Here is a 17,098-nt window from a genome sequence, read left to right as displayed (position 1 = left end):
GTTGGCAGCTGTCAGTACTGATTGCTTGAAACCAACTTGAAATAAGCCTCTGCCGTTATACAAAGAAAAACAAGCCGTTGAAATGATATAGTCGCTGAAGATGGAGAGAGAGCCTCGTGTGAGCGTAACTCATATAAACTAAAGGCCTTTTGGACCCTGATTAGTGCCACCTAAAATGGCTAAACCTTCCAGTTCCGGAACTACAAAGAGTCGAATAAACAAAAACCTGAAAGCGACGTTTTGCACTAAACTATTACATTCTTGTCGTTGTCGCTCTGTCAACCGGAAATGAATATTGGGCGGTGTATTCTGATGGTGAAGGCGACATGAGAGAATAGAGTTGTGTTGACCGGACAGATGGGGCGATTTGCCTCGAGGCAGACTGGGACTTCCAAACCTGGATGCCGACCTCGTTGTGCCCCTCCTAATGTGCGTTGCGCTGCTGTTAAACACGTTGGAAACGCGCTTTGACAATCTTTCAGTTATCTTGCTCCGTACAGGCCTTTTGAACGCCCACTTCCTCTTCCCTTCTTCCCCAACTCACCCATGGCGACTAGTTCCCCTCAACGGTCTCGCAGGCCGCCGCAATCGCAGCAGCAGCAGCTTAACCAAGGTATATACAACACCTTTTCTTCCATCACATGAATCTAGCGCCAACTTGGCCCTGATTACGAACACACGTTGCGTTCGAGCCATACTCGCCTGCGCGATCTTAATATCAAGAGTGCTAATCGTCTTGATGCTTAGGGGCGATGCTCAATCATCCGACCAGGGAAATGTCTCCCTCTCCGTCTCTTCGTGAAAGGCCTCGGGCGTTGAAATCCCAATCTATGCCATTGGTGCCATCCATAGCCAACTTTAACACCCCACAGAGCGCACAGCAGCAGCCCAGCCCTACTATACCTAACAATGGTATGAGGCGCACCCCACCGCCTGGTCAGGTCTCCAGGCTGCTCCCAACCCCACCCCATCCGAACCCGCCCAATTTCTCCGAAGAGCAGTCACATTATCCTCGACCTCCCCTAAGAGCGCCCATCGCAGGGTATCCAAACAAATTCCAAGAACTGGAGTCGCAGATGACCCCAGAGTTCTTCGCTGATATCGATCGTGCCGCCGAGCAGCAGCAAGCACAATATCAATCGAGCCAGCAAGTTCATTCATTCCCGCGCAGCGAGTCACCTAAGCAGGCCAATCCGGATCGGGCTAGGGTGCCTACTGAAGGATCTAGCCCGTCGATCCCAGACTCTGTGAGTCGCGCACGTCGAGAGCAGCTTGCTCGCGAGGCTCCACAGACAAGGCAGAACTCGTCTCCCATCGCATCCTCGTTTGTGCAGGCATCCTCACACACACCAGAACGGCGAATGTCTCCTGCGCAGCATTCGCCCGTTATCAAAACCAACGAGCCGCATCCGGGAAGCTATCTCGCGGCTTACAATGCCCGGGAGGCGTCAGCAACCGCACGTCGAGCGTCAAATGCGGATAGCCGTTTGAATGTGACGATGCCGAGTTTTTCTCCGCCCTTGCAGACCATTGCGACCCGTACACCTGATCGATCTCTCCCAGTGCAGGAAGAGGATGAAGTGCTGTCCAAAAACGGCACCGGATGGAAAGTTAGCACCGAGACCAATGAAGAGCCATATCGATCTCCCTCTCCCACCTCTTCGTCGGATATCCAAACTCCTGACCCTGGGTCCAATCAACGCTTCGATGCTTCAAACGTCTATCGCGACGAGGAGAAGGGAAGCAAGAAGCTCGACGAGTCGCATGCACAATTTGTCGAACGAGATAGTACGGAAGACGATGCTAGCTACACACCAAGGTCACCAGCTACTGGACTGCCTGAAGACAATCGTGATATATACTATCCTGGCCAGACTATTCCTGTTAGAGTTCCAGCTCCTGTCCTTCCCAAAGGTAAAGCCAGAAATGGCCCTTCGGACCATGTCATGCGTGGATTGGAAACGACTCTTTTAGAGCAACAACCTCCACAACAGCAGCAGCAGCAACAGCAAGTGCCTCAACAAGCTTCTGCTGCCCAAGCACCGCCCCAACAATCTCAAAATACAGAACGCTCCACGCAAAATATTGATCAGCATAAGCAGCCTGAGCAAGACCATCATCAGTACCAGGATTATCCTCCTGAATCCTTTTATGGGGTTGGATCTATACCGTCTAATGCTCGATACATTCCTGCACCCCAGGTCTATCCTGATGATTTCCAAGGTTACACTGACGACTACCTGCACTATCTCAATTCACCCCGCCCTGATGCTCCTGTCCCTCCCACTCCTCACAGTCAGTCCACAGCGCCATCTCCTTCCCCGCTGCTCCATGTTTATAATAATGGGGGTACGTATAGACCTGCACGTGCCGCCGGTTCTCCTTACCCTTACCCCTACGATCATGTTTTGCGCAACCGTCATATCCCACCAAGCCAGCGCTTCTTCCCAAATGGCATCGATCAATCGACCATCACCGATAAAGTCGCGCGGCAGTGGCAAATATACGCGCAGAACAACCACGGGGCTGTCACCGACTCGACACTCTCCCCTTCTGCAACGCCATTCCGTCCCAACACCGACAGCCGGTACGACGAGTGGGCGATCTTGCACACGACGCGCATGATGCGCCAGAACACGCTGGCGATGTTGCCGCGCGTGGGTGACCGTGATGGCGCGACGAGCGCGCTGGGGGACAATGCGAGCATCCGGTCGAGCCCGAGCCATCAGCCGATAGTGCTGCCCGTCCCGCCTAGTTTCACGATGAGGAAGAAGGATCGGGATCGGGCGATGCATGCTCGGAGGCAGGCGTATGCGCGCAAACCCCCGCCGCGTGTGGAGAGCACACAACCGCGGGAGACTAGTCCCGAGTTGTCGTCGTCTGGTGAAGAGACGGCGGGTGAGGATAGATACTCGGTTGTGGCCCCGCAACTGGGAATAACTATAAACAAGGACAATGTCGTGAACGATCCGCTACCATTCCCGGTGTCTGCCATGACGCCTCCTGTCAACGATGAGGATGATGCTGGTGAATGGATTGATGAGGACGACGACGACGACTATGAAGATCTTATAGATCTAGAATATCATCCTACTTTTGTTAAGAACATAACTAAACGGCGCAGAAAGTGGGAGGTGGGCTGGGAAAACCTTATTCAAGCTGTAAGATACGCTCTCGATTCTTTTCGTGGACATCAATTCTGATTCTTTTTTGTTCTCCTTGGTTCTACTAGTTCCAAGCTCTAGATCGCCAGACTGACGCGACGATGATTTTATTAGCTTCACCTTCTCATACTACAAAATTACACGCACTTAAGTCACGATCAATTCGCAGACATCCCAATCTTGCAAACTCAACCAGCATAAAAGACATACGCGCCGGATTTGCCCGCGTCGCGGCACAAAGAAGGCTAACGCGTCCCGACAAATCGTCCTTGGTCGACAGACTCCTCCACTCGGCTTCTAGCTCTTCAGGTACCGGAGACGGATCTGACGGCAGCAGCTCGGGATCAGTGGAGGAAAATCTGAAACGGGCGTTGGACGCAGCGCTCGGCAGCCTTAGTGCTATGGGAGAGGTGTATGAGCAACGAGAGGCGAGGGTGATGGAAGAGCTTCGGAGGTCGAGGGAAGATCGTGAGCGAGTGGAGTTGCTTCTTCGACAAGTCCTCGGTGACAAACACCCCTTCAACGCTGGAGAAAAGCAACAAACGACTGCGATGATGAAGTAAATGTTTTGACCGTCTGCATCTAAATTTTCATGATCACACACTGTACAACAAATTACTAGGCCACCATCTACTCTCAATCGCACAAATCCAGATTCAACTCACCACATCAAGTATCTGATATGACTCATTTTTTCATTTCATCTGCTTCTGTAACTGTACACAATGGACATTTCTACTCTCCTTACTGTAAGGCGATGTACGACGTTCCAAAGCATCACGCTATATTAAGCGCCCGACAACCTTTCTGTGCAAACGTACTGGATTCGTTGCTATTCGGTGTTCTCAGCCCTCCCTGTACTAATTTTCTTTTTTTTCAAAGGTTGTATGTCAACCCATCCATCATTCCAGAATCCAGTGTCACAAAATCAGAGAAACTTGAACCGGTGCATTTATTCAGCTACCTTGAATTTACTGTGTGTTGTCGATACCCTTAGGACATGCTTGGATTTGATTGTAGCTTTCACTTTACTGTGTGAGGCGCTGTAATTCAATATAAACACATGGTTGGTCCAAGTTAATATCTTTCTTTGTCCGTTATCGCTGTCTAGAAATAGCAAAGCGGCGATGCCACAACCTAATCGCTTTGACTTCGAAACAAAACATACAACCGAGTGAAAGTCATGCATCTTCCTTCAAGCTCAAAGATCAACCACCGGTTTGGTGTCTTCTGGGAGGGCAGGCTTAGGCTAACTTTCGACGAAGCTCATGTCCATCGATCCACAAAGTGCATCCGGTATGGCCGATGTAAATACAGTGCACATGGTGGCGGTGCGCGCACTTCATCAGTACGGCAACTCGAAACTGGCGAACTCTCACATTGATGAAACGACTTACATATGAGAGGCAGAGCCTGTCAAGGGAGTCCTCATCTTATCGGGATGGCGATTACCCTTCTTGTAGAGGTCTTTTCACAGAATGCGCTGATCCTTTCTGATCATCTGCCTTGGTCCGCACTATTGCACTCAGCCTGCCATTGCAGTGCTACGTTATGACCATAGAGGGCCGGCCGCAATCACCAAGACGAACTATGATTGGCCTGTCATATCTTATTCTTGATGGCGACTAGAAGAGCTGTGTTCCGAGACTCCCACAAGGCTTCCGAGTGTGATCACACTCTGGCAAGTGACAATCATCAACTCAATGACACCAATGCGTTTATATACAGGGCAACCTAAGGAATTGCTTCCTCACAGAGCAGGTCTCTACCACTCCATCGCTACGACGAGCCGGTCTCATCGAACAGTGCCTCCTCCAATTTACCTGACTTGTTATTGAGGAATAGGATCACGACCGTGAGTGTTCAGCTCAAAGCATCGAGTGTCATCGTACCTTTGCTGATTCAAGGAATGGATAGATCATGCAATTTCTACGCGTCTTATCAATCTTCTCTGCGTTCTTAGCTTATGGATTCTGTGCACCCATTATCATTACTCGGAGCGACGAACACTCATCTTCGTCCTTCAGCGATTCGTCTTCAGATAGGTCTGGCACTCCTCCGCCTCCTCGTAATCATGGGGAATTTGTTGGGGTCCGACCGAAGGCATATGAACAGAAAACCAAGGAGAACGTCAGTACATCGGACATAGATACATCAGTATAGACCTAATAATGTTTATTGTCCTACAGAACCTCAAAAACATCAGTATCCATCCAGGCGTTGTCGTAGGCGGGCCAGACCCGGAGACAGGGAAATACGATGTCGCGATGATTTCGAAGAAACTCCCGCATGATCCTCCTCAAGCACCTATAACAAACTACCACCCAGCCGAAACAGTCTATGGAAATGTTGCATTGAGCCCTCCGAAGAAAATCAAGCCCAAGCATATGAAAGGGTGGGTCAACCAGAAGACTGGCGTCCAGGAAAAGGAAATGAGCGCCGAAAATCTTGCAAAGCTTAAGAAAGACATGGGTACGTTATTCGTGCTATATGAATATAATCGAGGATCATTGTCCCTGATATGTTATACCACGCAGAACCTCACGCAGGCTGGAGGGCACCCACACCCCCGCCAAAGCCACCCACACCGCCTCCAAAGTCACCGACTCCACCGCAGTCACCATCTTTTGCAAAAAAGCCAAAGCGCGCTAAGAAAGGAAAGCAGAGCAACGTGCAGGCCGAGGCAAGCCAGTCGAAGCATGCTATTCCAGGATCGCCACAGGGCGGCACGAAGCAAGCCGCATCGTCCAAACAGAATGCGGTCAACCACGGACATCCTGGTCGCCCCGGAAGCCCATCTGGCGGCGCGAGGCATGTCGGGAGTGCCAATCAACAGCACGGAAAGGCGCCCAAGAGGTCCAGCTCGCCATCCGGGAGCAACCAAGCTCACGTCGCGAAGAAGGTACCACGAAGAGGAAGTTCACCTGGCCCTCGTCCCAAAACTCACAACGGAGGAGCCAAGCCTGCCCAATCCGGTGCAAAGAAAGCAGCGCCAGGCCACACCACTAAACACAAGTAATAGCAGTGGAAGTAATGAGTCTGTTCCGACTTTCTTCTCCAAATGTAGCATTATTGCATGATGGACCTAATACAAAACAATACAGAACTTTCTCTGATTTATGTGTCATTTTGACTAGTTAGAGAACAGGGGCAACATGCCCGAACAGTATCAATGATCGTTGATCTGGAAGTAATTAAATACTCCAGCACAGATATTGGAGCAAGGCCCTGGGGCCTGAGATGAAAGGGCCACTTCTAGTGAACTAATTCACCGGCATTGAGGGGACGCATTAGGTTCTGTTCGAATGCTTGTGGATGACATGATAAACCAAACGACCCATAGTGACCAGCACTTTATTGACACAGGTGATACGACTACCCGAAGGTATGGATACACATCCAAACCGAACTACGCATTAAACATCCCAGACCACAACATCGAAAACAACCTTGACCTTGTCGTTTTCCCGCAGAGACCTAAATACTTCCACGCCAATGTGTTGAAGTCGTGCTTGCAGCTCATCCGGGCGAGTATTGAGGCACCAATTTAGTGTGACCTTCAGCGACACCGAGCGCAGATGAGGAAATGCATCTGTTGCAGCAAGTACGCGACTGAGTTCCGCCCATTTCGAAAGCTCCGTTGTTGGGTGACAATTTGTCTCAGCTTCGATCTCGATGGAAAGTGTTTCCAACACATTCTTTCCTCCAATTTGCTCCAGTTCATCCATAAAAGATAGGTAAGGATCCGTTTCATGGTCTTCAATCATAACCATCATCTTTATCGTCTTCAATGTTTTTAACGAATGCTTGTTCAGTTTTGAAGCGACTTTTCCTTTAAAAGTGGTTTGGCATTCATCAGACGCTAAGAATACCAGTTATAATGGGCAACAATGTTAGAAAAAGCATGCACAATACCTGAGAGTGTGACGGATTTTAAGTTTTCGGTGTTCTGCAATACAAATCCCAAAAACTCCATGCCTGCAGGGTCATCGTCCAGAGCAACGCCGATATCCTCCAGGTAAGTCAGATCTACGGCCGGCATAATGTTGGAATGTTCATCGCCAAGGAGATTTTGAAGAGGGATCAGGTTGCTTCTTCGACTCCAGATTTTGACCAACTTCGGAATTCCCATTGAATCGCTGTCACAATGACTCCTGTCAAAAGGTGAATCGAGCATAGAAACATTGTCGACCTCCAAGACTGCAAGATATGGTAGGCATCTCAGAAACGTCGCGGAAATATTCTGGATATTTGCCAACGTCAAATGGACGATAGTGTTTGACCGGATGAAAGAGTAGAAGTAGGTCCTATGGCGGGCTGATAACCCTCCCCAATCGTACTGAGAATCTCCACAGAAATCACATTCCGTCCCATCGCAGAGTTGTAGAGTGAATTTTCTGACGCGGTGGAGGCGGTTCAAAACGTGCGGTCCGATGTTCCGCTGATTGATGTTGTGCTCCAACGTCACGTCCCGAATGTTTCTTACTATTGACGGGTTTCTGTTCAAGAGACGTTCCAACCGGCGTGTATACTTTGGCTTAGTTGAGTCCAGTGTAATGCTGCGAAATAGGTGTCTTCTACTAAGCCTCAGGAAATCGCTGCAGACAAGTGCGCAGTTACGTATCGACCGAATGTCGATATTTGCCAACTGTTCAATGATGTGATCATAGAGGTCGAACGTTAGGCGCACCATGATAGGCTGGTGCGATAGATACCAATGTGGGGATGCTGGCAGTAGCCTATTAGTATTTCACTTCAACGGGAGCCGTTTTATAACCAAAAGTGAACATACAAATATGGTAGGACGTAAAACGCCGTAAGCTTCTTGATTAATCGTAAGTGTCGTGGGCAGGTGGGGTGGACGGTCCTGCGTCTATAGATAGGGGTTGTTCATTAAAAAAAGGTTATCTAGATCAAATCCAAAATAATACCTTCCAGAGACTACAAGGGTTGAGTGTCAAGAAGAAATCATTCCAACGCTCGCCATCGGTATATATACCGAAACCGAAACTTCCACATCAAAGTTAGAGCAGTGTAAGGCATGTGCCCATTGAAGGCTGTACCTTTACTTCCGCCTCGCCAAAGTCCAGTTTCGTGGGAGGATCAACATGACGTATTGCTAATTACGGGCATGTTAGGGGCTCGCACAGGTTTTTGCCAACTCAGTTATGCGTTGCTTGTCGAGAACTGTTTTTCAAAGCTGTGCACTAAATGAGCTTTCAAACTTTGTATACCAGTGATACAGGTATGTTTGGTAAGTTTGACAAAGTGTTTGCGAAGCACATATGCGCCAACGACCAAAAGAAGGATTTGATTTTCCTGATTCTGATGGACGGCGTAGAAATCAAGAATCTTGAGGTGAACAAAGTTGTTTGTAGAATAGAGTCAGATATATTCAAACGCCAATGGGAAGTAAGGTCGAACAATTACCCTACAGCCTGTGTTCGCTCAAGTCTCTTGTTCACGGCGACCGGCCTGCCCATAGGCGTGACATCCATCAAGCGAAACTCACGTATACGCTGAACAACGCCAGACAGAAATGCTGTAGTTATATAGTTTCCCTCTGGGTCTGGGACCTCATCTGTACCTGGTGTTCCAACACCACTAACACTTGCGTGAGCGCTTCCCGACCTCTTTAGCGGGCTCGGAGAATTCGTCAGTTCGCGAGCGGCTTTAGTCGCATCAGGGGATCCATCATCTTTGTACTGGTCCCATAGTGTATATAAGGATATGATTTCTTGCGCAATGGTCGCGACAAGGGGGAGAGATACGTTGAGCTCGGAAAGAAATGTGATGGGGTCTTGTGGTTTCTTTGGAGAAGCAGGTTGGGCCATGGTATGATGAGCTTGACGTGAAGAGCGCCTGGGAGCGGGCAATTCGGGAATCCTAGATGGGCCTGTTGAATTTTCGTGTTTGATCGCGTGTCGGGTGGGAGGGTGAAGAATAAAGGTCAAATATATAGCTGCGATCGCAATGAGGTGAGGGGGATATAAAAGGCATAATTGAGATCTGTAGGTATCATTTATGATGGACCTATGCAGAAGATCAGAAAGACGCAAAAAAAAAGATAGAGTCACTGACCATGCGGTTTGGAATGCGACAGGTGTAAGTCCCAGCTGACCCTCTCCAGTGCCCCAATATCGAGGACCATCGTCAAAACCAATTCCAACTCCAGCGTCGTCTGCTTCTCCTTCTTCAGAAGACATTTCACCATTTGGTTCTTTCTTGCAGAGCGAAAGGAGAGTACGATAGGGATGAAATACAACCAAGTCGCATTCCAGGTCATCGACCAAATAAAACTCCATCTCTGCAACTTTCCCATTATCTAATATGAACGACTTGGAAGCATATATGTCTTCTGAGTAGAATATGAGAATGAGGACACGCAATAGGAATATAGTAGACTTACGACTGAACAGTGATCGTGATTCTGTAACAATAACTTTGATGTGAACGGGCGACTCTTCCGCCTTCGCAGCAAGATAACAGCACGCCGCGATGACCGTAAAAGGGTCAGTCTCACAGTACGAGTTCTTCAGATAAAATCTTCGAAAGAAAACGATAGCCGTTGCAATAGTCCTTTGGCGAAATTGTAACTTCTTGCCCAATTTTGTTATCACTGCCAACAGGTCAGCATCATTCTTTCATCCCACTGCAAAACACACCATTTGCAAAGTATATTGCCAGATAGTCCAGGTGCTCTGGATCTTCCACATAATGCAGATCTTCTAGCCTTGCCTGATTCAGAGTAGCGCGGTCAACTAACCAGCGTTTACTGAGTCTTCCATAAGCAATAAGGCAACACGAACATTTCCCGTTGATCTCACTAATGAGAGCTCGCCCAAAAGTCTGTCGCCATTGATATCTTTATTTCCTTTCTTGTTTCAAACTAGGTGTGTGTGTTTGAGTTCGAAGTGGTTTGAAGATGCAAGTTCAATGCAAAAAGCGATTCGAGTTGGAATCGTATCAATGGGATGGACAAACAAAGCCAAACTATGTCAACCGGTCTTGTAACTGTAAGTCCGATCCTCGGTTCTTTCAATTGACCTGTTTCTTATTTCTTGAATCTTGACTGTTTCATGAAGTCTGCACGATCCACATCTGATTCCTCTTTTCTGCATTCAACAGCTATCCATAATATCAATATACGAAATGGATGCACTGGAGTAGCAATGACATGGCGACTAAAGCACAATGGGATCGTCCCGACTACCACTGTTTTCATCCCAATTGTCAACCAAAAGCACGTCGCCTGCTGATTCTGAGTCCGAAAGCTCGAGGACATTGACACTGTGGTTTGAGAAGGCCCCGCGCAATCTTTGGCTTCGTTGTTTCGACTTTATTTTGGTAGAGGGTGCCTTGTCCTTCTGATCCTTGGAGTCGATATGATCTTCATTAAACTGGTCTACAACACCTGTGTTGCTGTCGGAATCCGGTGTTTCTGAATCTGTAGGTTCTCCAAGTTTTCTTTTTCCTGTTTTCGTGGGCATCCGGCTTCCTTTCGCTCTTGTTTTGGTTTTGGTTTCCGAACCTGTCCCTTCACCTCTTCTTTCGTTTCTTGGTTTCGGTGGTGGGGGGACCCAGTTTGAGAACCTCATTGCTAGCTCCCTTTGAAATCTCTCGTCGTATCCTACGCATTTCATCGCATGGACTCCCAAAGTCTGAGAAAAAGACTATGTTGAGATAATTGCCCCTATTCCCAAGTGTAACCTTTACCTCTTCACCAGAATCGAGGACGCTTCGAATATCCTCGGGAGTTATATTGTTGACGTTTCGACGTGCAGATATCCTCTGGCGGAATCCGCCGGCCCAGTTTTTCTTGAAAATCATACTGACCCATTTCCTACGGACCTACAATTGGTTCAAATACACTCGATGAGCAAACAAAAAAAAATGAAGTTCGTGATATAGAGCATACCTTCTCTGTCATGGATTTCCACTCTTCCTTCGATAACGAAGGTGACGGCATTAGACAGTAGATTCCGACGTACAACCATTCAGCAGAACTGAGTCGTACAAAAGTGTAGTAGAGGTCATCGAATATCTCGGGCGGCTGTTCGGTAACAAAAAATAATCCTGGGTTTCCAACAAACTGAGGCGCATGGCTGTGGCTCTCCACGTTGACATACATAAAATTCTTTATACCATGTTGTGCCAATTTTGCAGCCCCAATTAGTGGAAATACGTCTTGCGGTCCTCCACCGTAGACAGAAGACAGGAATTGGCGTGACACCGATACGTCGCGTATTTCGCTCTCTAAAGTGACTTCGTATGGGTCTAAACCGATGTCTTTCAAACGATCATATATCGACGACAAGTTTAATGTCATGTCCTTGGTTTTTTTGATCTTAGGCTAGAGAAGAAAGGAAAGCGGAGGATATTAGCATTTGCGTACGATTCCAATGCCGTATAGGACTCACATTATTCATCTTCTTTATTTTATCGAAGTTTTTTTTATCGCGTTGTTGAAGAGAAGCCCAAGTAGGTACGACAACTTCTGGCACCATCCTTCGCCGCTTACGCGGTAGAGCAATGGAGACTTGCTGGTTTAAGGATTCAATTGATTCAACCTCCTGAGGCTCGGCCTTTACCACGACACTGCGGAGCGCGTCAGGAAGGTCTTTTTCCAAGGACACTGTGGTGCTATCTGTCTAAAAGATAGCTGAAGATATCAGAACCACCGTTTACCCTCGAGAAGGGTGAAAACAGGCAACCAACCTCTAATGTGGAGGGCATGATAGGCTCACGCTCCCTCGAAGCCGACTCTTCGACATTGCTCGAATACTGTATGTGAGCGTGTCGCCCCCCGGGTTCTAGTATAGTTTCGCCGAAAGTATTTGGATCCTCCTAGCAGAAATTAATCAATATGACTGTGACGCTGAGTCGTTGAGATATGTACCTCATCAGACGTATCATCAAGTATACCATTAACCATAACGAACCCAGTGAATTCAGATGTGCAACTCAGAGAGAAGTTCCCCTTGTCCGGGGTTTGGCGGATTTAGGCCGAAATTTGGCATAATCCCTCATGTCCGTTTTTTGCGGATTTGAAGGCGCCGCAGGCCAATGACTCTATATTGGCTAATTTAAGTTCCAGATTTGCTGAAATTGGGCGGTCAGAAAAGCATTCTCAAAAGATTTGTTTGAAATGAGAAGATTGTTGTGTTTTTGACCAGAAACTAGCCAAAAACCATATCAACACCATGTGTCCATTGATTATTGCAGATGATATCACCGCAGGGCCAAAAAATTTCCCTATTGGGAAGGTCCTTCAGCCAAGCTTGGCCGATTTGAGGCTCGAAATCTCGCGGATTTAAGGCCATTGGGGTTGAAGTAGGGATCTTCCCGGGGCAGAATTCAGGCAACAGCCACTCAATATCAATGTTTGAATGGCCCCAATATTTGCTGCTCCGCTCTTAGCGCTAGAAGCGAAAAAAAAAACTACCTTACGTTGGGTTACGGTGGAAAGTCAATCAAAATCTCCGCAGGACATTTACGAAATTATCACCGTATCATCCTCGATGTTATCCCGAATTACTACAACTGGCTTACACAAGGTTGACATAAATTGCAAATAACATGAATATAAGACCTGATTCAAACGGTGATGGTTCGCGCAGATCGTGCATAAAGTCACATCAGCATCGAACCTGGTTTATTTTACGCAAACTTGAAAGTGCAAGATGGAGCTTCGAAATTCTTTCCATTTCGTTCAGTTTCAAGGTGTCTTGGCAAGCTAGTCGGAGGCTAAAATTTTTAAATCTAACCGGAGTCAGCCGAGCAACATTACACAATGCAATCCCAGTGTTTACTCATCATTCGATGCTTTTCTTTCTGTTATCTTACTGTTTTTAAGGAATTAGACCTCCTTTTTGCCAACCATGTTTTAAAAATCTTGCAGGAGTCCCACCCTCATAAATGAGGAATGGTATATATCCGACGCGCTTCATAGCCCCTATCTTAAAGTTAAACTCCGTTTCATCCCAACAAGCGGCGGGCCGAGTCGCCGACCCCACTAACCGTCCCACACCTGTGCGACAATCCACAACAACGGATAGACCGCAGGATTTTTTTTCACCTATTCATAGCTTTGAAGCCTTACTACCCCTAATTATTGACAGCGGGAATGATGACAAACTTCCCTGCCGAACCGAGTTACTGAATTTAAATACCTCAAGCCAGCAAATCTCAGAATCTACTGGTCAAACGGTACTACTACTAGACTGTGTGTGCTGTCGTGGCAGTCGTCGATGGGGGGATATCAGATATCTACTCCGTATGATGAAGTGACAGCGGCAAAGTTTCAGGCGCTTAACGTCGTGTCAGGTGCGTTCTGACGGGTTTTCATCATTGTGGGCACTGATTTACAAATTTATCATAGCTGCAGCGCTGGCTGCTCAGCTCTGGGAGGCAATGATCTGCTTTACTGATGAGGTCGAATATCTTTGGAGGTATGCACCTTTTAATTAATCTCGCTCTTATCTTTACTTTCTTCCTTTATTCTGACGGAAAGGGGCCACATCTGTACTGTCAAAATGGTGTACGGTTGTTCGCGTTATGTGCTCCTCCTTGGGCAAATGTAAGTGAAATATCATCTCGCGATCCGCTTTATAGCCAACTGACTGGCTTGTTCATGATGAATATAGCGTGATTCAAGCTCTTTCTATAACCCTGCACTTTCATCAACAGTCGGAGCAGCAGACCTTTTGCCATATGAAGCTGATCTGCCAAACAATATGGACCCAAATTGGAACGTTGCTTTTGGAACTGGTCATTATTCTCAGAGGTGAGTTCTTCTGGCAATGTACTGCGTCGTCACATTTTAATCAAGCTTAATATTAATTTTTTTTAAGTTTATGCACTCTATGGCCGGCATCCCGTAGCAAAATGGTGTCTCTCTCTGCTCTTCATCGTCTCAGCAACCCTAGAAGTATGGGGAAGCGCCATATTTATCGATAAAGTATCTCATCTGCGCGGATGTGTGTCCATCAGGGCCGAGCGTATTAGTATATATCTCTTTGGGTGTGTTCGTTCCCGCAATTCCGACATCGCATACAGGCTAATGACTCTCGTCCTATCAGAATCGGCGTCGGATTTATACAGATCAGTACAGTCGCTGCAACTATAATAGGATTGATTACCCGGTATCTATCTGGAAAGTCGCATACACCTCTAGCATCTATGGTGCTAAGCCAGGGAGTGATGACCTTTTTCATAGTCCTAGGTAATGTATTAGCTCTGTCTTCGGAACCTATGGGCGTACTCAACATGTTCTTCTTATAGCTCTAGTGGGTACTTTGACCGTTTTCTCTTTTGTTCGTGACCTTGATGGGCAGAATGGGGATTCTATTTTGTCGTACGTGCTTACTCTTCGACTAAATGATATGATGAGCTGAACCATCCCTGCTTCGTTTAGGTGGTACATCGCAGTTGTATCGATTGTTGTAAGTTTTTGGCATCGTTTTATTCTCCCTCTAGTTTCCTTTTTAACCTCGACGTGTCATCGTCCCCAGACTTGCCGACTGATACTACGCATGCGGAAATTGTCAACTTCTGATGATTCAGGGACTTCGGGTGCCGAATCGGATTACTTTGAGTTGACTGTACTTACTGGATCGCTTTATACTTCCACGACTCTTTATGTAGGTGAAAGAAGTGTGAATCCGTAACCTAATACATAAAGCATAATATTATGGTAAACTCTTACATTCGTTTAAGCTCTATTCGTATATGTGTGACTCGAGGTTTCAGTAAGAGAGAAGAGGTTGTTTTGTGATTTCTCGTGCTTCCTACTGCCAATATAAGCGCCCACGTGTCACCTTTAAATCAACTTATACGCAGATCCTGCACGTCTATCATTATTTGACAGGTGACAGAGTTCAGTCATTTATCTGATGAGTTGATTATTTTTCCCAAGCGTTAAACAGGTACTTGTTGTATATCACCCGTATTAAATAGCAAATGCGCTAAGCCCACACGAGCCCACATGATCAATTTCTGTTTGTTGTCTGATTGACAGTCGTTCCCGTGGGAAGCGTACGTCCTTCCAATAACCATCATCCACATTCCAAGGACACCTGTCCGATATATTAACCAGGGTTAGGAACCCTCGAACCCTTCAAAGTATTAGTCTCAAGGTGCAAGGCCTTACTCGAATCCTTTTCCACCTTCGTTTTTGCCAAGACTACTAAACGAAACTTCAAATGGGCAAAGCACGTACCAGGAAAGACTCGGATGTAAGCTGCCGGTACATACATTTACATTGGCATCGCTTCTGACTTGTATACCCGTGCGTCGTGGATAGGCGACTCATTTTTCTCCGAAACAGCACGCAACTGACGTCGTTAAGAGAGAGCATATCGACGAAATACCGCCCGAAGAAGTCAGGGAGATGGAAGAGGACTTTGAAAAACTTAAAAAAATGAAAAATGTAAGTTTTTTTACCCAATTTTCAAGTACGCATTCGAATCCTGAAATCGTTTGTTACAGATAAAAATCAAGAGAGATAAAAACCGGGAGTTCTTGCTCAGTACTATACGCGACCGCTTGAAGCCCATCGGGCTGGATTTGTTCAACATCACTCTTGACAAGGAACGAATCGACCTGATAGTTCCACGTGCGTTCCTTCACGCGACCTATGGTGGAAGTCCAATGCAAATTTTTCCTCGAATTGGCCCAAAGTTTCTGAAGATTCATGGGTTAAACGACTTCATGTACCTCAGCCCCTTGTTCCAGCCAGAAGCACCTCAGGTCCCCGGAGCACCCGGCTTATACCTTGACTCACATCCACCACAGGGAAGCAAGAAAGGTCAGTGGGCTAAGCTCATGCGCGTCTTTACCAAGATTTCCGACAGCCCCAGCAAATCGCAATACATGGGCCAATATCAAATATGTTCGTGTAAGTCGTTAACGAAGGACGAATGGGCCATCCAATCAGCCGCGGTCTGTTCATCCTATATATCAGGAGCCTAAAATTCTGAGGCTAATGTAACTATCTCCAGGTACGTATGACATAGGCGAAACATATTGCAAATGATGCTTGGGGACTTGACGTCTGCGCGCGTGTTCTGTGGAGGAAGGAATTTGGTCGTGAACCTACTGCAGCTGAAGTTGATAGGGCGTACGCCCGTCTGGCAAATAAATCGGCAAAGCCCGCACCTGAGGAGATCCAAGCTGCATATCTCAAGGGCGAAGAGGTGCGAAACCTTGCACAGTCTCCGTGAGGGTGTTTAGGCTCATTTAAATCATATTGTATACTTCACAGAAAATGGGTGTCTACACCATGAAGTGTGTCGGATATGACAGCAAGTTTCAAATCGAGACCTACAAGAAATTTCAGACCTGGGTGCCTCCTCCACCAAAGGAAAGGCCACAAAAGCCAATAGAAGGAGAAAAAGGGTCTATCAAATCCAATATTGCCACTAAAAAGCGAAAAGTGGCATCTACCGACCCAAATTCGAGAAGAAAGAGAAAGCGTAAAAATGATGAGGAGGAGGGAGAGAAGGAGGATGACGACGTACAAGAAGCCGAGTACCGCCAAACTTATGGTTCTGAAGAAGACATGGACTTCGAACTGGAGACACTGATATATAGATCTAGGGGGACACGCTCGCGTCCTATACGCCTGTAGCTAGTAACACCATTTACTTACAAAAATGCTAATGCCTTGTTGATGTAAAAAATGTTATTTTAAAAAGTCCAATTTGCTCTTCCGAAGTTATTTGCATTTGCAATCTATAGCAGGAGAAGATACGGGAGAAATAATGAGTTATATGGAATAGCGTCTAAACAGCTTGTCTGGGCAAAAGGACGATCATTGCAAATGATATTGATGGCGAATAACGCCAGTAACAGCTATTTATATGACGGTTCTACCTCTGGCTCCTCTTGAATTGAGAACAAGTTACTCGTAACGGTTGGAATTATGTGAAGGC

At 46.9% G+C, this 17,098-nt stretch overlaps 6 protein-coding genes across 6 annotated transcripts; 3 read left to right on the top strand and 3 right to left on the bottom strand.

Annotated features, from left to right (window-relative positions):
* Window positions 1–776: 776 nt before the first annotated feature.
* On the top strand, window positions 777–3,727 carry JR316_0005359 (uncharacterized protein; the record flags this gene model as incomplete). The annotated part of the gene is made up of 2 exons (XM_047891119.1): window positions 777–3,161; window positions 3,233–3,727. The coding sequence occupies 2 exons, from the start codon at window positions 777–779 to the stop codon at window positions 3,725–3,727; spliced, it is 2,880 nt and encodes a 959-aa protein (XP_047750880.1).
* A 1,357-nt stretch (window positions 3,728–5,084) lies between these two features.
* On the top strand, window positions 5,085–6,183 carry JR316_0005358 (uncharacterized protein; the record flags this gene model as incomplete). Its single annotated transcript, XM_047891118.1, has 3 exons — window positions 5,085–5,294; window positions 5,354–5,636; window positions 5,702–6,183. 3 exons carry the CDS (start codon window positions 5,085–5,087, stop codon window positions 6,181–6,183), a joined length of 975 nt encoding a protein of 324 aa, XP_047750879.1.
* A 397-nt stretch (window positions 6,184–6,580) lies between these two features.
* On the bottom strand, window positions 6,581–7,857 carry JR316_0005357 (uncharacterized protein; the record flags this gene model as incomplete). Its single annotated transcript, XM_047891117.1, has 2 exons — window positions 6,581–7,026; window positions 7,080–7,857. The coding sequence occupies 2 exons, from the start codon at window positions 7,855–7,857 to the stop codon at window positions 6,581–6,583; spliced, it is 1,224 nt and encodes a 407-aa protein (XP_047750878.1).
* A 733-nt stretch (window positions 7,858–8,590) lies between these two features.
* Window positions 8,591–10,023, bottom strand: JR316_0005356 (RNA polymerase II holoenzyme cyclin-like subunit; the record flags this gene model as incomplete). The annotated part of the gene is made up of 5 exons (XM_047891116.1): window positions 8,591–9,197; window positions 9,246–9,522; window positions 9,574–9,783; window positions 9,830–9,939; window positions 9,992–10,023. The coding sequence occupies 5 exons, from the start codon at window positions 10,021–10,023 to the stop codon at window positions 8,591–8,593; spliced, it is 1,236 nt and encodes a 411-aa protein (XP_047750877.1).
* A 325-nt stretch (window positions 10,024–10,348) lies between these two features.
* JR316_0005355 (uncharacterized protein) lies at window positions 10,349–12,099 on the bottom strand (the record flags this gene model as incomplete). Its single annotated transcript, XM_047891115.1, has 6 exons — window positions 10,349–10,825; window positions 10,881–11,015; window positions 11,083–11,517; window positions 11,585–11,815; window positions 11,883–12,011; window positions 12,064–12,099. The coding sequence occupies 6 exons, from the start codon at window positions 12,097–12,099 to the stop codon at window positions 10,349–10,351; spliced, it is 1,443 nt and encodes a 480-aa protein (XP_047750876.1).
* A 1,315-nt stretch (window positions 12,100–13,414) lies between these two features.
* On the top strand, window positions 13,415–16,794 carry JR316_0005354 (uncharacterized protein; the record flags this gene model as incomplete). The annotated part of the gene is made up of 13 exons (XM_047891114.1): window positions 13,415–13,490; window positions 13,546–13,615; window positions 13,678–13,743; window positions 13,811–13,950; window positions 14,018–14,186; window positions 14,246–14,388; window positions 14,448–14,520; window positions 14,581–14,608; window positions 14,678–14,806; window positions 15,493–15,594; window positions 15,654–16,106; window positions 16,181–16,360; window positions 16,429–16,794. The coding sequence occupies 13 exons, from the start codon at window positions 13,415–13,417 to the stop codon at window positions 16,792–16,794; spliced, it is 1,995 nt and encodes a 664-aa protein (XP_047750875.1).
* Between the last annotated feature and the right edge of the window lie 304 nt (window positions 16,795–17,098).

This window comes from Psilocybe cubensis, chromosome 4, assembly GCF_017499595.1.
Source record: "Psilocybe cubensis strain MGC-MH-2018 chromosome 4, whole genome shotgun sequence".
Taxonomy (NCBI): Eukaryota; Fungi; Basidiomycota; class Agaricomycetes; order Agaricales; family Agrocybaceae; genus Psilocybe; species Psilocybe cubensis.
This window is presented reverse-complemented; position numbering and strand designations above follow the sequence as displayed.